The sequence below is a fragment of the Dipodomys merriami genome, unplaced genomic scaffold (assembly GCF_024711535.1).
Source record: "Dipodomys merriami isolate MVZ:Mamm:240054 unplaced genomic scaffold, mDipMer1.0.p SCAF_27, whole genome shotgun sequence".
Classification (NCBI taxonomy): domain Eukaryota; kingdom Metazoa; phylum Chordata; class Mammalia; order Rodentia; family Heteromyidae; genus Dipodomys; species Dipodomys merriami.
Window position 1 is genome coordinate 13,379,083 of NW_027204159.1, and position 20,176 is coordinate 13,399,258.

The 20,176-nt window shown below is 36.5% G+C and overlaps 1 protein-coding gene across 5 annotated transcripts in view; it reads left to right on the forward strand.

Annotated features, from left to right (window-relative positions):
• Positions 1–10,448, forward strand: part of Rbm27 (RNA binding motif protein 27) — a 72,601-nt gene extending 62,153 nt beyond the window's left edge. For 4 of the 5 annotated variants that reach the window (XM_070036307.1, XM_070036310.1, XM_070036309.1 and 1 more), the window contains 2 exons: positions 2,568–2,678; positions 4,143–10,448. In XM_070036307.1, the coding sequence (XP_069892408.1) occupies positions 2,568–2,678; positions 4,143–4,226 (195 nt within the window). In that variant the 3' untranslated portion in view covers positions 4,227–10,448. The remainder of the gene's footprint in view (positions 1–2,567; positions 2,679–4,142) is intronic. The other variant, XM_070036311.1, reaches the window with a different exon arrangement.
• Positions 10,449–20,176: the final 9,728 nt, after the last annotated feature.

Sequence of the window (20,176 nt, forward strand, 5' to 3'; positions counted from 1 at the left end):
GTATATAGCTTAATGTGTTTGATGTCTAATACCACCACCAAAAAAAAAAGTTTTAAAAACTTGAACTCAGTGATGTGGGGTAAACCTTGGCTTTTTTTCCTTCTTGATTATGAAAGTAATGCATGCTTTTCTTAGATGCATTTAGCTGCAAGTAACAGATAAGTAAAGATGTAAACTTTTATTTTTATTTACTTATTTTTTTGTCGGTCATGGGGCTTGAATTCTGGGCCTGGGCGCTGTCCTTCAGCTCAAGGCAAGCAAAGGACTCTACGACTTGAGCCACAGCACCATTTCCGGTTTTCTGGTGGTTTATTGTAGATAAGAGTCTCACAGACTTTCCTGCCTGGGCTGGCTTTTGAACCGTGATCCTCAGATCTCAGCCTCCTTAATAGCTAGGATTACAGGTGTGAGCCACTGGTGACCGGCTTAAACTTTTATTTTTCTTAAGATTTTTGAGGAAGGGAAGTTTTCAAATTGAGTCACTTAAACTCAACCACACAAGTTCCTTACGTTGTTTCGCTGTTGCCCTTAGTGTGTTGGCTTTTGTTCTCATGCTATAGAGATGTGTGCAGGAATAACAAACACAACAGCTTCTAACCGCAGTGTTCAAAGGCAGAAAAGGACAAGTTCCTTTCTTAAGACAATTTTTTAAAAAAAATTTATTTATTTTTTGCCATCCTGGGGCTTGAACTCAGGGCCTGAGCTTTTGCTTAAGGCTAGTGCTCTACCACTTGAGCCACAGCACCACTTCTGGCTTTTTCTGTTTATGTGGTACTTAGGAATTGAACCCAGTGCTTCTTGCATGATAGGCAAGCACTCCACCACTAGACCACATTCTCAGCCCTCTTAAGCCAGTTTTAAAGAATATTGAAAGGAACTACTCTTACCTGCTCTCGACCATTCCTACTCAGTGATGTGTCTTTAAGTCATATGCTCATTTTTCAACTAATCTTTGTTGAGGAAAACGGAGTTGTTTTGATTGAATTTAACTAATCATAGTTTCTCCTTTGGGCTAAGCCTCACCTGTGGTAATTGGTTAGGGATAGAAATCAGTACCTCTTAAAGAGAAAAACATTTAGATAGATGGTGATTAGGTGAGACCTAGTTTTCTTCAAAGAGCTTGGTGTGTCGTGTAGATGATAGGAATCAGTAGCTCAGTGGTAGAGCTTGTGCCTAGCAGAGAGGTCCTGAGTTCAAACTCCAATACTGACAAACAAAAACTACCAATTTTTCTTAGTATAAAATTAAAATATTTTTATTAAAAATTAAATTAGTCCTGAAATGAACAAAACAAGCAGTGAAAGCTTCTATAATTGGGCTTTGTTGAAAGGCTGGATTAAAGGCAAAGGATGTCTGTTGTACATATCACCTGATGTGGGTAGCAGTTTGGTATGTCAGAAGAGCCAGAATTGTTTTGTACTAGATTGTAAACATTTGCCCCTCACAAGGAATGCTGGAAATCATTTTCTGAGGTCACAGGAAGTTATCTATATAGGCAGTAGTTGATTTGCTATGTATATGAGTGATACACACTCTTACCCTACAGTGGTCCAGATATTCTTTGGGAACATACAGAAAATATATCATGAGGTTTGTCACTGTTTTCCTGTTCAAACTAGAGTGAAGCCTCAAGAAGGTGGTGAAGCAGTGAAAGGTCAAATTAAAGGAATCTCATCAGTTAGCGTTTTCAGGACTGTGCTAGATGGAGTATTCTACGAGAATTTTGTTAGAAAAGCCTTTAGAGATAACTTAAGAATTCACTGTCCTGATAGTTTTGATGCCTTTTCGTTGGTCTATATTGCTTCATCTTTAAAATGAAACTTTTGCCTTCTCTTACTGAAATTTGTTGGGAAGAAAGAAATACTTAGAAAATAGTACAAAGACAATTTTGAAACAGCACTTTTTATCTTAGGTATGGATAGTGTATGTCTAATATTTATTGAGTGTGTGTGTGATACTTGTTATTGAACTGCATTTCAAAAGAGGAAATGGAATACTTATCAAATATAAGGACAGTTGTAAGAGATATAGTGAAGTGAATTGACCTGAAATGAATTGATTTTTTTTTTAATCCACCAATTTTCAGGTCTAATGTGAGTCTTTTTATGTACATATCAAAATGAAAGGTCAACAGTTAAACTTTGTTGACCTCAGCATAATTTATAATAGAGTGAGTATATCACACGTATTAATCAAGATAAATGCTAAAATTTAAACATGAATCATGCATTATTCCAGGCATACCAGAACATACAGCTTTAATTACAAGGGATTTCATGTTTTCTAGACTATACAATCCATTGCTAACAAATTGTATCTCCCTAAATTTTTATACTTTTTTCCCCTGAATTTCAAAAGATTGTACAAGGGGGTTCCAGTTTAACCTACTTGTCTTAGTATCAAGAACTGTACTTCTTGGTCAGAGTCAGTACCCCCTTCCATCATTCTCCCCAATCATACCTCCCAACAGACTTGTTTCACATTTGCACTTCATCACATATGTCATTATATTTTTTAAAGCACAGAATTTGAATAATAAACTTAACATAATCTAAAATATATCTTAGGCTGCGAACCAAGGGTCAAAATTCAAAGACCGTCGGCTACAAATATCATGGCACAAACCCAAGGTACCATCTATATCCACTGAGACGGAGGAGGAAGAAGTCAAAGAGGAGGTAAATTCAAAAACTCAAGAGTTGAATTGGAACATATCCCATTTTATATTTTTCTTAACCTGAAATAGTATAAGTTTTAAGTAAGACTGTGTTTTCTTGCATGCATACAGTTAATAATCAGCCTCTTAAAGTGTGAATTCGTTTTGCTTTTTAATTTTGTGTTTATTACCAGTTTATTAAAGTGAAAATTATTTCTGATTGCATAATCTTAGTTTTAAAGATAGCAAGCATTTATAGTTGATGAAGCGTTTTTTGACTGTGTACTTTTATATAACATAAAACAGGAAATGTTCCCTATATAAAGAGAAAGAAAAAAAGCTGATCATAGTGCCAGTAGTCCCAGTTACTGAGAAGACAGAAATTAGGAGGCTTATATTTCCAGGTCACCTTGGGAAAAAATTATTAGCTCTTATCTGAAAACAAAAAAACAAAAAACCACAAAAAGCAAAAGGACTGGAAGAATTGCTCAAGTGTGGCAGCCCTGATGAATTTACTCTGAAGAATCACAAAAAAGAAAAAACAACACATTTTGATAATATTTGTAGATACTTTGATGTGAATGAGTTTGTTTGTTTGTTTGTTTTTTTAATGCCATCCTGGGGCTTGGTGCCTGGGTGCTGTGTCTGAGCTTTTGTGCTCAAGGCTAGTGCTCTATCACTGGACCACTTTTCTGCTTCCAGCTTTCTTGATGGTTTAAATGGAGATAAGAGTCTTACAGACTTTTCTGCCCAGGCTGGCTTTGAATTGCAATATTCAGATCTTAGATTCCTGAATAGTTAAGATTACAGGTGTAAGTCACCAGTGCTTGGCTATGCCTTAGATTTTCATATAACATTTGGAATAATAAATGTTATGATGGTATAATAGAGAAGTTATATATTTTCTCCTCAAAAATAATTGGATTTTACATTTATGTTTCTTATTTTTAAGTAAATGGAATAAACCTCAATCTTATTTTTTATTAGAGATGCTTCTTATAAGTATTTTTTCCTATAATTTCTCATATCCAGCCTGTATTTACTTTATGCTCCTAATGATGTTGTATAAACAAAAGATAAGAATTTATATCCATTTAAAAAACGTTATTTAGGCATAGGAAGAGGAAGAGATTGGTTAACAAGTACGAAACCACACCAGACAAGAAGAATAATTCTATTCTTTTGTACAGAGAATGGGTATTGTTAGCAGTATTGTATAATTTAAAATAGCTAGAGGAAAGGAGTGTTTTGTATGATGAATATTCTCATCACACAAAAATTAAAATCTTTTGTGTGTGTGTGTGTGTTTAAATATATCAGACTACCACACTGTACTCCATAAAGATGTACCATTATTATTTGTTAAAGAAATTAATTTTTTGTCTGTTGTTTTGGCCCTAAAAGAAACTACTCAGAATGTATCACTAGTAAATCTAGTCTGTCTTAGTTTGTTTCTCCTAATGTTCATGTGCCTTCATTTCTTCAGGAAACAGAAACCTCAGATTTGTTCTTGCATGATGATGACGATGAAGATGAAGATGAATATGAGTCTCGTTCATGGCGAAGATGAAATCTGATGCGAGCTGTATAATTTTTAGGAATATTGTTTAGAAGAACAACTTTTTAAAATTATTTAAAGAAGTCAATGAGCCAAAAAAATTTTATTTTTCTTTTCAACACAATAGGTTTAAGGACAGCAACTTTGCTATTTAAACACATCTCATAATTGTACATGATATTAAAGCACCAAAGGCCTAGTGACTCTTACACAGTTGTGAAGACCCACAGGAATGACATGGATCTAGAGCCTTACTTTCCACACCTCCTGTTTTTGTTGCTGTTGGTGTTGGATTATGATGTAAATGACAGGGTGTTCAGAAATCTTATTTTTATTATAATCTGCTGATAAAATTTCATTAAATGTCAAAATCGCCTGGAATCTCTTAACTCACCTATTATGAATGGGTCGTCAGACAGGAGATATTTGTAATTAAAAAACCCTTTGCTTTCAAGAGTTGTTTTGGAAGAGAAGTAAATTTAATTTTTTTTTAAATGGTAGAGTCTAATTTGTATTCAACATCAAGTTGTTTTCAGAGTTTTTCTGTGTAGTAGTTTGCCAGTGAAATCCCAGCTAAGTGTGTCAATCTGTGCTGCAGGATGTGCTGCTCTCCCCTCCCTCACCATGCTAACTGCTGACTTTGCTGCCTCCCACCCTTTGCTTTTTAACCTCAAAATGTAAAAGGCTTGTACCTATTGCCTCCTTTGAATCCCCCACTTTTCTTCCTCATCCCTTTTTATTAATAGGCCTAATTTATAGAGATAAGTGCTTCTATTGGGCCATCAAGAGTCAGACCTCAATAAGGTTTATACTAGCACTTCAATGAATAATAAATGTTTTGATGAGAATAAAGGAAGGATTTTTAGGGGAAAAAATTGCCAGCTTTTTTTTTCTTGTAAAGCTTCAGTTTAGTTATAGTTACACAAAAGGATTAAAAAGTGTCTAAAATTCTTTGATTAAATTTAAACCATGTTGGTGAGGTACCTGGAGGGAGGGGATGGGGAGGATACTGGGTGTGCTAGTAATAAGTGGAGTCCTAACTAGACATTGGTCAGATGATCTTACATTTTCCTAATTTTGTAGCTTGTTGCTTTCCACAAACATACGCATACTTCAGTAGGCAGTTTCCTTTACTGTGTGCATTTTTACTGTACACTGTATAGAGTATCTGTTAAGTAAAATATATATGTAAATTTATGTCCTTGTATTCCAAATGTTAGATGGAAAAGCAGAGGAGCAACATTTCACTTTTCTGGCCCCTGGGGAAATAAAATGATTAATGTACATAGGATGTCACTTTTTCAAAGATATCTACATCTGTGTTTTTAATGTGTGTGGTAATATAAAAATTTGAAACTTCCTGTTGGCTTCAGTGTTCTTGGTGATCAGTATAGCAAGAATTTTGTTTCCTGAGGTAGACTTTCTCAAAATAGAAACTATTCACTAAGAAACTTAAAACCATCAGGACTGTAGATTGACTTAGTAGCAAGAAGTTAAATCCCATATTCTGTTCATCCTTTTCCCTTCTACATGTTGTCATGTTTAAGTTCATGTACTTCTCCTTTCATAATAAGGGCCTGCTTCTAAGTTACTGTGTTTCTGATCGCACTGAAGCTAAAATAAGCTCAGATGAAGAATGGGGAACCTACAGTAAGCAATCTTGCTCCTTAGTCCTCCATCAACTCTAATGAAATTTTCCTAATGTCTGTGGCTCAGTCAGTATATATTTTGAAAGATTCATTGTGGTGAATATTTTGAGTCCTAACAGTTTAAGTGTGATAGAGGGAACAAAGGATTTATATATTTTTTGTACAAAGTTTTTTCTTAAACTGTATAATTTTGTAAATAATTTGTTTGGGTTTTTTTTTCTTTTGTGTACTAAAACTACCAGCGTATAGATTTCAATAAGAATTGTTGTATTTTTGTATTTGGGAACTGAGAATTACAGTAAATTAATGGAGCTGTAAGAAAATTTTCGGTAGACAGTTGACAGAATGAAATTCCTTTTCATATGATTTTTTAACCTCAAAATTAGTATCTTATTACATTGACTATAGAGAGAGTTGAGGATTTGTTTGACTCTTTAGTTATTGGGGACAGGGAATGAAAGAGAAAGGTACAGAAAGGAAGAACAGATAGGTTTTTGTTGGTTTGTTTTTTAATTAAGGTTTACAGTCCTTTGTATAAAACAAATTTTCAGTATGCTTAGGTAGAACTAAAATACTTTTAAATGTCCTTCCTACGAATCCTAAAACATGTTTGACTCTTGAAAATGAATTAAAAGTATGGATTAATTAATTATATTATAAAATCCCAAGTTAGTATAGATTATATATACACATACATACACCTTGACCCCTTCCCCTCCCCACCTTAGGATTGTTTTTCCCCTACCAGTCCCCACCTGTTAGGTTTCTCTTAAAAGTGAATAGCTACCATGACTTGTTTTCTTCATGTCTTTATTTACAGAAGTAACTTACAGCATCAGAGGCAAATTCTGCTGTTCTTAATGTGTATGATACCTTTTACAAGTAGCTGATCAGCAACAACAGCCACCAATCTGGCTAGGTCGGTCTGATTTATTAGATTTCTACCCGAGCCTACAAACGTAACCCCAAGGAATGGAAACTTCCCTCAATTTCTTCATGGAACATTGAGAAAATATTGTCACCAGCTAAAAGGAAACAATTGGAAAGCAGTCTTGTTACGATTGAAAAAGGCCCATGGTGATGGATCATTATTTCAAAAAGAAAAAAATCATGTGAAAAGGAATAGTGGTTCCTCTTGATGTATAGTATGCCTGTATTATAGTTTTTACAAAATTGTGAACTTGTGTAATAGTATAATAGGAGATATTGTTGAATTTCTAACTGTTTATACATTTAAATTCATATATGTAATGTTTGTTTTATCAATTACAATCTGAATTTCTAAGAAGCATGTTGACTTTTGCAATAAAGATGCAATATGGAATGGTTCACAGTTGGGGAAAAAAAGAAAAGAAAAAAGATGAAAGTATTAAAATTTAAAAAAAATTTGGAAAACTTATGAACCATTCCAAAATTATAACAATCACCAAAAGAGCTGTAATTCTGGCTTGTTCTGGAAAGAAAGAAAAGTGTGTGTGTGTGTGTGTGTGTGTGTACATGCATGTGCTTGTGAGTGAATAGTAGGTTGGGCTGTATGTTTTATGTTGGGCTCATGGACATATGAATGCTCCTCTATATGAAGTTCAAAGCCACTGGTAGATACCCAGTAGAATTGATCTCAGGGGTCTGGACAATGAAAGAGAAGGTTATTAGGGACACAGGACCTCAAGTGCTGAGAATTAAAGAGCAGTCTGGGGTACAAGGGGGAAACCCTGGAAAAAGATTCCTGTAAGTAAATATAGACACTTAAAAAAAAATAAGTAGATAATACCAGATAAAAAGAACAACTTTATGAAAACATTCTCAGGATACCATGAGAATATTCAACAGCAGTAAGGACATTTTCCTTAAGTAGAATCGAAAAGAAGGAAGAGATGACATAACAGATACATGAGTTCTAAATGTTATGAAGGGTTTTAAGGAGAAACAGGAGAAGGCAGAGATCTTCACACCAAGGACTGGGTGGTAATGGGAAAGGAAAGGGAAGTATATCACCTAAGCTCCTGTTGCTGTAAAAACTTTTTCCCCCCTGGTGGTAGTACTGGGTAGTTTTGAACTCAGGATTTTGAGTTTGCTCGGCAAGTGCTCTACCACTTGAATCTTGCCCCTGATATCCACCGCTACCCCCCTTTTTTTTGCCTTTTCCATGACATGTAAGAGTTCATATATTTCCTGCATAGAGATTATAGTTGTCCATGCTTGGCTTATCTGTTGAGGTGGGGGTCTGGCTAACCTTTTGTCCAGACTGGCCTCTAATCATGAAACTTGATGTCTGCTATACGTGGCCTACATAAATACTTCAAGTGCTTATACGTTATCTAAGAAGGACCATTAAGTTTCAGCTTACCTAAGAAAATACTAAAGTAAATTCTACTTTTTGTTGTTATTTTGTTTATGTGGTACTGAGGAGTTGTACCCAGGGCCAGACTCATGCTAGGCAAACATTCTACAACTAAACCACATTCCCAGCCCCAAACAGCTTTTTTCAAGTAAATTTTATTCATATTGTATATAGTATGTAAATGGAAAACTGTATGTAGCTATTTGAATAAATCGTAGATATCTTTAAATCTTACCTCTGGGACTTTTGGAGGGAGCAGGCATTCTGAACATAATGGGATTAAGAGCAATTTCATAAACAAACAATGGTGAAACGATTTCCACCCCTACTCTGGAAATGAACTGAGTAAAAAATAGCTGTGAAATGTAGGACTTAATGGATCAGCCAGGCACTGGTAGCTCACATTTGTAAATCCTAGATAGGAAGCTGAGATTTAAGGAACTTGGTTCAAAGCCAGACTGAGGCTTATCTCCAATTAACAAGCAAAAAGCTGGAAATGGAGATGTGGCTCAGCTGGGCACTGGTGGCTTTCACCTGTAACCCTAACTACTCAGGAGGTTGAGATCAAGGATCACTATAAAAAACCAAAACCAAAAACACAAAAACCCCTCCAATCAAGCACTAAAACAAGTGGAACTGTGGCTCAAGTAGTAGAGCAGTCACTTGAGTAGAAAGTTCCGGGACAGCTCCTAGGCCCTGGGTTCCAAAAATTAAGTTCAATGTTTCGCTAAAATGGAACTCAGATGAATAGAAAAGACCATTTGTGTGTGTGTGTGTGTGTGTGTGTGTGTGTGTGTGTGTGTGTGTGTGTGTAAAACTGGTGTGTTAAAGCCAAGGGTTTCCAGATCACAGGATTTAGTGAACACAGGATTTGTGTGGTTTTGAATCTTGAATGATAGTCAAGGCTGTTTTAGACCAAATGAGACCAACACTAGCTCACAGGGCAAACCTCGTTTTGTAAGTTTTTAATCACAAAGATACACTTAAGGAGCCAGTCATGATGGACTCATCAAAGCTAATATTGGCACTGCATGTATTATAAATTACCTTCATTTCTGCTAAAAGGGATCTTCTTCCAACAAGATTCCCTACCATTTGTCCTCATACCTTTCTGTAATCAACCTTGGGTTAATGAAACCATCCAGCATTCTGAGATAGGTGATTTGATACAGGTGAAATGAAGGTCAGAATAGTGTTTGATAAATGCTCTCAAGATTTTTCTTTTTTGGTAGCGGTGGTGGTTGTAGTCAATAAGTATGGCAATACAGCTGTTATGTTTTTGGCCATGTTAAATTTTCTCCTTTTGTGACAGGAGCATGAGGAGGACGGTCTGTTAACTGTTTTAGATGAAAAGATTTCATCAATGTACTTGATTTTGTTGTTGTTATTGTTGCTGGTTGTGGGGTTTGCCTGCTGCTGTGAACCACAACCCCGCTTCTGGTTTTCTGGTGGTTAATTAGAGTAAGAGTTCCATGGACTTCCTTGCCCCTGCTGGCTTTGAATCACAATCAGATCTCAGCCTCCTCAGTAGCTAGGATTATAAGCATGAGCCACGCACCTGGCTTATTTGATTTTTTTTTTTTTTTAACAAGTACTGGGGTTTTAATTGTGGCCTGGAATTTTGGAACTTCCTTGGTGGGAGCCATGTTTCAGCCCAGCCTCTCTCCCCGTTCACCTTCTCCCCCCAGCCGATACCTTGAAGATGGAGTTTCACATACTCTTCTGCTCTGGTTGCCTTTGAACTGTGATCCTCTGGATCTCAGACTCCTGAGAGGCTGAGATACATTTGAGCGCTGCCAGCCACCAGTGTCCAACCACCTTTGTTTTTTCTAGCATATATTGTACAAAGGGGATTTCATTCTAACATTTCCACACATGTACACAATGTATCCTGATCTTCCTCACCACCTCCCATCCCACTTACCTTTCTTAAAACAGTTTCACTGGGTTTTATTGTTCTGTTTTGTACATGCAAATAAACTATGTCCTCCCTATTCACCCTTTTCCTTAGCCCTCCTCCCTCCTGCCCCCTCAGATCCTGTTTTACTCTCCTGTCGTTTGTTTTTAGTGTGGATTAATTCCATCAAAGGGCTTCATTATAGTGTTTCAGACACACATATGTAATGCTTTGCTCAAAATCACCCTCATTGCTTTCTGTCCCCCTTCCCGTCCCCCCCTCCCATCCCTTGGGATCAACAGCTTTCATTGAAGTTTGGTAATGTGGTCTTCATACATAAGCCTGTTAGATCATTCGGTTTCTAACCACTTTCTGGAGCTCTGCTATGATGCAGTGATACACTAATTTTATTTTTTGTGCCAATACTGCACCTTGAACTCAGTGCCTTAATCACTGTTCCTTAGCTTTTTGCTGAAGACTGATGCTCTACCATTTGAACCACATCTCCACTCCAGCTTTTTGCTGGTCAATTGAGTCTCACAGTTTGGTTTTGAATCAAGCTCCTCTGATCTCTACCTACTGGGTAGCTAGGTTTACAAATGTGAGCTATGAGTGCTTGGCTGATCCATTAGTTCTTACATTTCACAAGGGTTGTTTACCCCAATTATTTTGCAGAATAGGGGTGGAAATCACTCTGCATGTGTCTGTTGATAAAATTATTTTCAAATGTTATAAGCACAGATGGGTTGTGTGACTTCATTGTGTCATTTCTATACATACATATCCTCATCAAACTCACCCCTGTATCAATTTTGACCCTCAACGCCTTTCTAAAGCAATTTGTGAGTAAAATTCTTCACACAGTTTTGTTATATACCTGGTAAAGGTGGATGTCCTCTCTAAAGTCATTTCTCCAGAGATCTCTTGTGTGACATTGCTGCATTTCTCCTACTAGTTTTAAGTGCAAAAGGACAAACACAGACTTTGTCAAATAAGCTTTGTGCTTGAGGATGATTTTGCTACCAGATGTTCAGTTGGAGTGCTTAGATTGAGCGCTGCTTGGTTACCTGTGCAAACATGGGTTTTTGCATAAAGTATTGAACCCTGAATTACCACCCACAAAAGTGTTATTTACTCTGTTAGGATTGTGCTTAGCCTTTGGAGTCTGTAGGGGGCTCCAAAAGGCAAAATTTAGTCTTAGAGCTGTGGCTGAATATTCTCAAAGCAACAAAATGTGAGAGACATTTTGCGTTATTACCTAGGACACAGCAACCAAAAGTTTACGTAGCAATCCCTAGTTTCTACACTTGATGTTTTTATTCTCTTATATAACAGTGCAAAATGAACAAAATGATACTTAGATTTGATATAGAATATACCTTTACTATTTTTATTCTATTAAGTAAACCTGGGACCATTTTTGACCTTTTTCAGTTTAGAAAACTAGTCTTTTGAGTTATAGCACGGATTACATATGGAATCCCTGTCTTCCTTACTTTGACGTCCTGTATAAAATGTGTATAGGTAGTATAAAATATATCTATCTTACATATTTATTTTGCTTACAAAAATAGTCTGAAGTTGGCCTTTCATCTTTAAAAGTGGACATGCGTACATAAATTTTTAAAATCAATTATGTTACTTTTTCTTGAAACTAAACAATTTTATTGTTTTAAAAATAGACAGTTTTTTTTTTTTTTTTTTTTGCATACCAGTATTGGGCTTGAACTCAGGGATTGGCGCTATCATTTGGCTTTTCCACTCAAGACTGGCACTGTACAACTTGAGCCATACCTCCAGTTTCTGTTTTTTTTTTTTTTTCCTGGATAATTGGAAATAAGAGTCTCATGGATTATCCTGCTTGAGCCTGGCTTTGAACATTAATTCTCAGATTTCAGCCCTTTGAGTAGCTAAGATTATAGTCCTGAGCCACCAGTGCCTGGTAATAGCTTCTGAGTGACTTTAAGCCTGCTTAGAGTTTGTATACTTTTGACATCGCTTACTTTGGGAAAGTAAGGGAATGTCAGTGTACTGGTGCTACTTTTTATACAATTCAAGTCACTTTTCAGAAATTGGATTTTGTGTGTGTGTGTGTGTGTGTGTATGTGTGTGTGTGTGTGTGTGTGTGTGTGTGGTATAAAAATTTGTGAAATCCATACAACTGCAATTGTTTAACTATATGAATGAATAAAAACTTGTATTGCTTCAAATTTAATGTTGTACTTAATTTAGACTTCACCTTACCCATTAGCCATTCAGAATAAACCAGTTTTGATCTCTGTAAAAATATCATACGTATTTTGATTTTGTGCCATTGAAAGCACTTTTTTAATATTTTTTTATTTTTTATTGTAAAGATACAACAAAATGTTGTATGTTACAGTTACATGAGTATGGTAATGAGTACACTTCCTATTGAGCATTGTTCATTGAAAGCACTTTTCCAACACATACTCCTAATAAACCTTGCTACCATTTCTTTTCATTACATCTAGATAAATTTCCATGTTTAGTTCTCATTTAAATTATTATTTTTTTCAGATTCTTGACAAAATTAGTTAGTACCCAGTTCTGATGAACTAAGGACCTGAAAAAGTCAGTGATCTTTAAGCAATATTACTAGATTTTTGTTAGACTAATCATTTTCTCCATCTTTTTTATAGTAAGACAAATGGCATCGAATAGTTGCCATACCTATTAATCAGAAGTACAGCTAACACATGATACCCTATATGTTAAATTATTTTTATTGGTTAAACTTTAAATTTTCTGCTGGGAGCTGGTGGCTCACACTGTAATCTTAGCTACTCAGGAGGCTGAGGATCACAGTTTGAAGCCAGCCCACGCAAGAAAGTCCATGAGACTCTTATCTCAAAAAACCTGACCTGAGATTGCTCTTTATGGTTAAGCTGACATTGACTAGGTGACAAGAAGTGGAGACCATGACTAGTCCAGGCCAAGTGCAAGCCAAGATGAAGGCAAGGAAAATGATACTAAAGAAGATGAGAGGAAGCTGGTGAAGAAAAAAGGATAGATTGAGAGTGAAGCTACCCAGAGGGTCACATCAGCTTCCTGGATGTTTTCTATTTGTGATTTCAGGCCCAGGTCACTTCTCATTTTGAAAGTAGGTAGGACAAACTTTTTCTTTCTTTCTTTCTTTCTTTCTTTCTTTCTTTCTTTCTTTCTTTCTTTCTTTCTTTCTTTCTTTCTTTCTTTCTTTCTTTCTTTCTTTCTTTCTCTCTCTCTCTCTTTCTCTCTCTCTCTCTTTCTTTCTTTGCTTGATTTTTTCTTTTTTGGTCATTTGTAGGGCTTGAAATCAGGGCTTGGGCACTGTCCCTAAGCTCTTTTGCTCAAGGCTAGTGCTCTAGCATTTTGAGCCACAGCAACATTTCTGGTTTTCTGGCAATTAATTGGAGATAAAAGTCTCACAGACTTTCTTGCCCTGGCTGACTTTGAACTGCTATCCTCAGAGCTCAGCCTCTTGAGTAGCTAGGATTATAGGTGTGAACCGCCAATGCCTAGTATGAAGTAAATTTTGATGTTTCAGTACATGTATATAATGTACACTTGATGAATCCAAGTAAATGGTATTTCCATTTGCTTATCTTTTTGTGTGTTTATTTTATTTTATGGTGTTGGGGAGTAGACTCAGGGCTGTGTATACAATAGGCTGAGGCTCTGCCACTGAGCTATATTTCATCCATATCTCTGTATTTATTAATGTTAGGAAGCTTCAAGCTCCTCTCTCATCCTTTGTAAAATATACAACTATTGTGTACTACGTCCACATTACTATACAATGGAATGCTAGAACTTTCTACTAATACCGTGCTTTGTACCCATTATCCAGACTCCCCTCTTCCCACCCACTGCCCTACTCATCCTGACCTCTACTAATGATTATTCTCTTCTCTTTTATGAAATGCATTCATTTACTGTCCACACAGGAGAAAAGTATGTGGTATTTGGCCTTTCTTATTTCCCTTAATGTAATGTTCTCTTATTCCATCCACTTTGTGGCAAATGACAGGATTTTGTTCTTATAGTACCTGAGTTTAAACTCAGGGATTTGCACTTTGGTTTGCTTGTTCCATTGGCACTTTACTACCTGCAGTCTGGCTGGTTTGGGTGGTTAATTGGAAATGGAGTCTCACAGACTTCTCTCTCTGGGCCCACTTGAACCTCCATTTTCCAAATCTCAGTTTCTTGAGGAGGTAGCTAGGATTATAGGCTTAAGCCACCAGTGTCTAGATGGATTTTTTTTTTTGAGGTCTTATGTGGTCTAGATAGTAATATTTTGTTATGTGTATAGTTTGTGAATATTTTCTCCATTTTTTTATTTTCTCCATTCTTTACTTGGTGTTTTACTCAGTTGATTCCTTCCTTCCTTCTTTCCTTCTTTCTTTCCTTCCTTCCTTCCTTCCTTCCTTCCTTCCTTCCTTCCTTCCTTCCTTCCTTCCTTCCTTCCTTCCTTCCTTCCTTCCTTCTTTCCTCCCTCCCTCCCTTCCTCCCTTCCTCCCTTCCTTCCCTTCTTCCTTTCTTCCTTCTTTCCTTTCTTCTTTTCTCTTTTGTGTCCATACTGGGTATTGAGCTCAAGTGCTGTCCCTTAGCTTTTTTTTGCTCAAGGCTGGCACTCTACCACTTGGGCCACAGTTCCATTTCTGGCTTTTTACTAGCTAATTGAAAAGTCTCATGGACTAAACCAGCCTGAGCTGGTTTAGAACTGAGATCCTCAAATCCCAGCCTCCTTAGTAGCTAGGATTACAGGTGTGAGCCACCAGCACTGGGCTTTATTTGCTTGCTTCTTAGTTTAATATAATCACATTTGTCTGTTTTTCTTTAGTTGTCTATGCTTAGCTCAAAAGTCTATTGCTTCAGTGTCTTAAAGGGTTTCCCTTAGGTTTTCTTACAATTTCATAGTGTCAGCTCTTTGACCCACTTTGTGAGGCTTTTTGTAGTTATAGGTCTTTGATCTACTTTGAGTAGATTCTTACATATGGTGAAAGATGGAAGTCAGTTCATTCTTACTTATATGGATATCTAGTTTTCCTGACACGTCAGCATCATTGTCACCTTTGTCACCTTCATCTTCCCCTCCCCCTCTCCTCCTTCTCCTCCTCCTCCTCTCCTTTTTTTCTTTTTCTTCATTGGAGTTGACTTCTTTTTTTTTTTTTTGCCAGTCCCGGGGCTTGAACTCAGGGCCTGGCCACTGTCCCTGAGCTTCTTTTGCTCAAGGCTAGCACTCTACCACTTAAGTCACAGCACCACTTCTGGCTTTTTCTGTTTGTGTGGTACTGAGAATTGAACCCAGGGCTTCATGCATGCAAGGCAAGCACTCTACCACTGAGCCACCTTCCCAGCCCTGGAGTTGAATTCTTGAAATGTAGTCCTCACTGTCCTCAAACTCAATCTCTTGCCACAGGCTTGAGTGCTGGGATTACACACCTGCTGTCATTATTGAAGAGACTGTCTTTGGTTCCTTAATGAGAATGAGTTGGCTATAGATGGCTGGGTTTATTTCTATCCATTGGTCTACCACTTAATGTTGAGTGGACATGTAATTTGTATTATTACATGACTTAGTAAATGCAACAGTTCTTAAAATGAAGAGAAAGACTGGGAACATGTCAATGAGGAAAATCACAGTATCATTACAAGTCCATAGGAAAAAAAAACCCATTAAGCCTGCAAAGTAATGTAATCATTAATCATGGAAATAAACGTTACTTCCACTAAACCTCTTGTCCATGCCTTTTCTTTGGTGATTTTTTAAAAATGTAACAACACTGAAATTCTCTAGAGTAGATGGTATCAAAGGAATTGTCATATATTGAATGCAGACTGAGCAATCCAGGTAATGGGCTGAATCCTTGGCCTGCATTGGTGCCAACAACAGCCTTGAAGAAGGTGTTCCTCCTTCCTAGTTAACTTTGAAAACTTAGTTTTTGAAAAGAATCAGAGACTTCCCTAGTTATTTAGCCTGTAATAGTGGGACCAGGATTTGAACTCAAGTCTGACTCGAGAGCTTCACTCTTAACCTCTGTGCTCTACTACTTCTAATAAAATTGAATATTGCAACTGTGTAGAATGTCACAGATCTTTTTTATTAGTGTCTGTCAAACGTTGTCACTCTGGCTCCATCTATCTCATCTGCCTTGGACTGGAACCAGCAACTCCCTCCCCTGGGGAGCGGGAGGGCAATAGTATGGTTTTAGGTAGCGTATTAGAAAATCAGAGATTCATGTTCATTTATGCTAAATTGTGGCGAAACAATCTAAAGTAACAATTTTCTGTGACCTCCACAATGTACAGCCAACCAATTTGATTCATTTCACAACAATTTGGCTAGATCATAACCTATGTTTATTTTATTTTCAATTTATCTTAAATATTTTTCCTGTGGCAAACTGAATTATGATAATCTCACAGTATTTCTACCTTGCTTCTTTGTACTTTTCAATATTTCTGGTGCCTTCTTCCTTTTAACCTTGGCTTTAAAAAATCATGTTGTACATAAATTAGTTTACATGCTTTAATTTAATGATGTTTTCATATATTGTACTGAATTTTCTAAGCCAGAAAGTGCTGAGAACAGCAATGCTGTTATAACTATGTTTATGGCATAGACTTTTAAAAATATATGTTGTCTATGAATAAATGTTCATATCATGGTTGTGTTTACGGAGTTAGCTGATTTTTATATGTTTGATTTTATATGTTTGATTTTTATTTTAGTAATGCTATTATAAATCCTTGTGGATTTCTGTCATTATTTTGTCAACTAGGAAATGTTTATTGATTAGTCATTTTTATGGTAATAATTGTCAAGTGAAAAAAAAAGAAAAAGAAAATCTAATCAGCCTCCAGGGACAGCCCATGAGAAAACTAAGCATGATCTAATAGTTTCAATGGCAAATATCTTATTCTTGCCAAAGGGTGTAAACATAAGAACATTTCCAAGGTGCTAACTTTATGAGGGACATTACTGGGGCAAAAGAAAATGATTATAGCATTCTGTCGACCAGTACTTGATTTTAGAAAGGTGATTCTTCCTAGAAATAAAACTGGATTGTGTTATGTTTTGAAAGCTATTTTTATCATTGTATCTCAGAAACGCACATGCTATTATTAAAGTTATCAATATGTCTTGCTCTGAAATATTGAAGATAGAGGAAGAGTTTTATACACAGGACTTAATTTCTTTGAGTTATAATTTTTTTTGAAATTTTTCTACCAATAGCTTTAAGGCATTTTTGACCTTGTGGTTTATTTAAATCCTAATAAATTATACATTTCTGCGCTTTAGCCATTCACACGAAAATTATTTGAAGTCATCTCAATGGAATGGCTCCGTGTGATCTCCGGAGGCTCCAATTATGTCAAAGAAGTTTAATCCAGCCTTAGTTTCATATTTTTGAGTGAATAATATTGATAAATCAGATTAAAGCTGAAGAGAAAGTCTTTAAATATTGGAGTAAATTATTAAAAACTATTTAAGAGTGAGGGCTTACTTACATAAGGGTCCTTTCCAATTGACAAGTTTTGGTACTGAACTAATATTTTTGGAAAGTTTTTTGTGAGTTGCAGTCACCTCTTATTTCTCAGGAAATTGCTGCGGAGGGGGAAGCAAAATCTAACTGGGCATTCAGACATGCAGAGAAAACTCTTTTTTTAAATAAATGAAAATCCTGTATTACTTGTTAGATCATTGCAGTTCATTTGTGGTTAAGAGACATGAGCCAATCAGTGTTGAGCTGTGAATTGTAACCTTCTTTAGAAGTACATTTCTCATTAACTCTCTTTTAGTTTCCTTTATCTTTTTTTTTTTTTTACATTTTGTGTTATTTTTTCAATTTTATTATCTTAAAGTAGTTGTACAAAGGAGTTGCCATTTAACAAAGCAGTTTATGAATACAATACATTGATCAACATCACCCCTTTCAAACATTCTCACTCACCTCCCCGACTCACCCCTTCCTGCTTTGCTCTTCTTAATTCTGTAGGATATACATTGGATTCTTGACTGCATTCTTCCCCTCTTCTCCTCTATTCTTTTTCCTTGACCTTACCCCACTCCTTTTGAGTACCCACTTCCTAGTCTTTTTTTTCCTGAACTTTGCCTTTCTAAGGAATTACAGTATACTACTTGAGATGTCCCTTGAATCTACCATATTTCGGTTAACATATTTGTATACACTTGCATACCACCCAATGTATTTATTGGTGAGTTTGTTAGCTGAATCTAGCTCCCATATTTAAGGGAAAACATGGATCCTTTGTCACTCTGGGTCTGACTTACTTCATTTAACATAATCTTTTAAAAGTCTTTCCATTTCTTTACAAATGGTACACTATTGTTCTTTCTAATGGATGAGTAAAATTCCATTGTGTATATATACCACATTTTCTTGATCAACTTATCTATTGAGGAACATCAGGGTTGATTCCATACCTTGATGATGATGAATAGTCCTGCAATAGGTTGTGCTGGTGGCACACTGTATCCTGGTTTTCATCTTTTGGGTAAGTGCTCAGGAGTGGAATTGCTGGATCATAGGGTATTAGGGCTCTTTTTTTTTGCCATGTCTTTGCCAGCATCTGTAATTATTTTCTTGATAGTAGCAATTCTAACTGGGGTGAGGTGGAATCTCAGTGTTGTTTTGATTTGCATTTCCTTGATGGCTAGAGATGTTGAACATTTCTTCATGTGTCTGTTGGCCATTTTTAGTAATTCTTCTGAAATGACTCAGTTTGCTTTTGTTTTTGTTGGTCGTAGGGCCTGAACTCAGGGTCTGGGCTCTGTCCTTGAGCTTTATCGCTCAAGGTTAGTGCTCTACCACTTTGAGTCACAGCACCACTTCCAGTTTTTCTAATGGTTAATTGGAGATAAAAGTCTCATGGACATTTCTGCTTGGGCTGGCTTAGAACTGTGATCATCAGATCTAAACCTCCTGAGTAGCTAGGATTACAGGTGTGAGCCACTAGTGCTTGGCTCAGAGAAAACTTTTGAACATTCTCTGAAAAGCAGCTATCCAGCTATTTTGTTTCTGTGTTTGTTTCTTACGACTCAGCAGGATTGTCTTATTCATTTTGAGGTTTTATTTTTGTCACTTGTAATTGTTTTATGTTTCATAAACTTTAAGAGTGGCAGGATTAGTTCAAGTAGAAAGCTGCAGGGTTGGTTTTTCTGTTTTTGTTTTTGTTTTTTTGGTTTGTGTGTCTAAATGTGTGTGTGTAAAGAAAACCTGCACACTTAAAATAGAGAAAAAGCATCATGAGGGTTTTTTTTTTTTTTTTTGGTCAGTCATGAGGCTTGAACTCTGAGCCTGAGTGCTGTCCCTCAACTCTTCAGCTCAAGGCTAGTGCTTTAACACTTGAGCCATAGCACCACTTTCAGTTTTCTGGTGGTTTATTGGAGATAAGAGTCTCACAGACTTTCCTGCCTGGGCTGGCTTTGAACCGTGATCCTCAGGTCTCAGCCTCCCGAGTAGCTAGGATTATAGGCGTGAGCCACTGGCACCTGGCCATCATGAGATTTTTGACACTGAAATAGGACTATCCTCTACCATTCTTGCCTAGTTACATGAAGTGTGTGTGCATGCACACACACATGCCATAAATAAACATTAATAATGATAGATGGGGTAAAATATTCTGTATACAGGTGCCCTCTAATAACTGTTGAGTAAATGACTTGATGTTTCTGGCTTTTATTTGGTCTGTGTTCATTTCATTTCACCAAGTCAGTTTTAATGTTGCTAAGAAGAAATGACTATAGGCTTGCAAAAGGAACGATCAAAACTAGTATTGTAGTGTGATCTACTCATTGCTTTTATTGTTTCTCTTGGTTTCTTTCAGTATGTATTTTTTCTGAGTAGGAACTTTAGTATTAGCATTCTCTTTGTGAGAGATTGCAAGCAGAACTCCTGGAGCCCATTGATGTGATCCAGGCAGCTCATCACCTTGAGAAGTGGTCCACAGTGCCACCGCATAAGGAACAAAGTAATATTCTCAGCTATTTCATTTGTATATTATGTGGCTCATAATGCCAGATGTTTGAAAAAATCACATATTT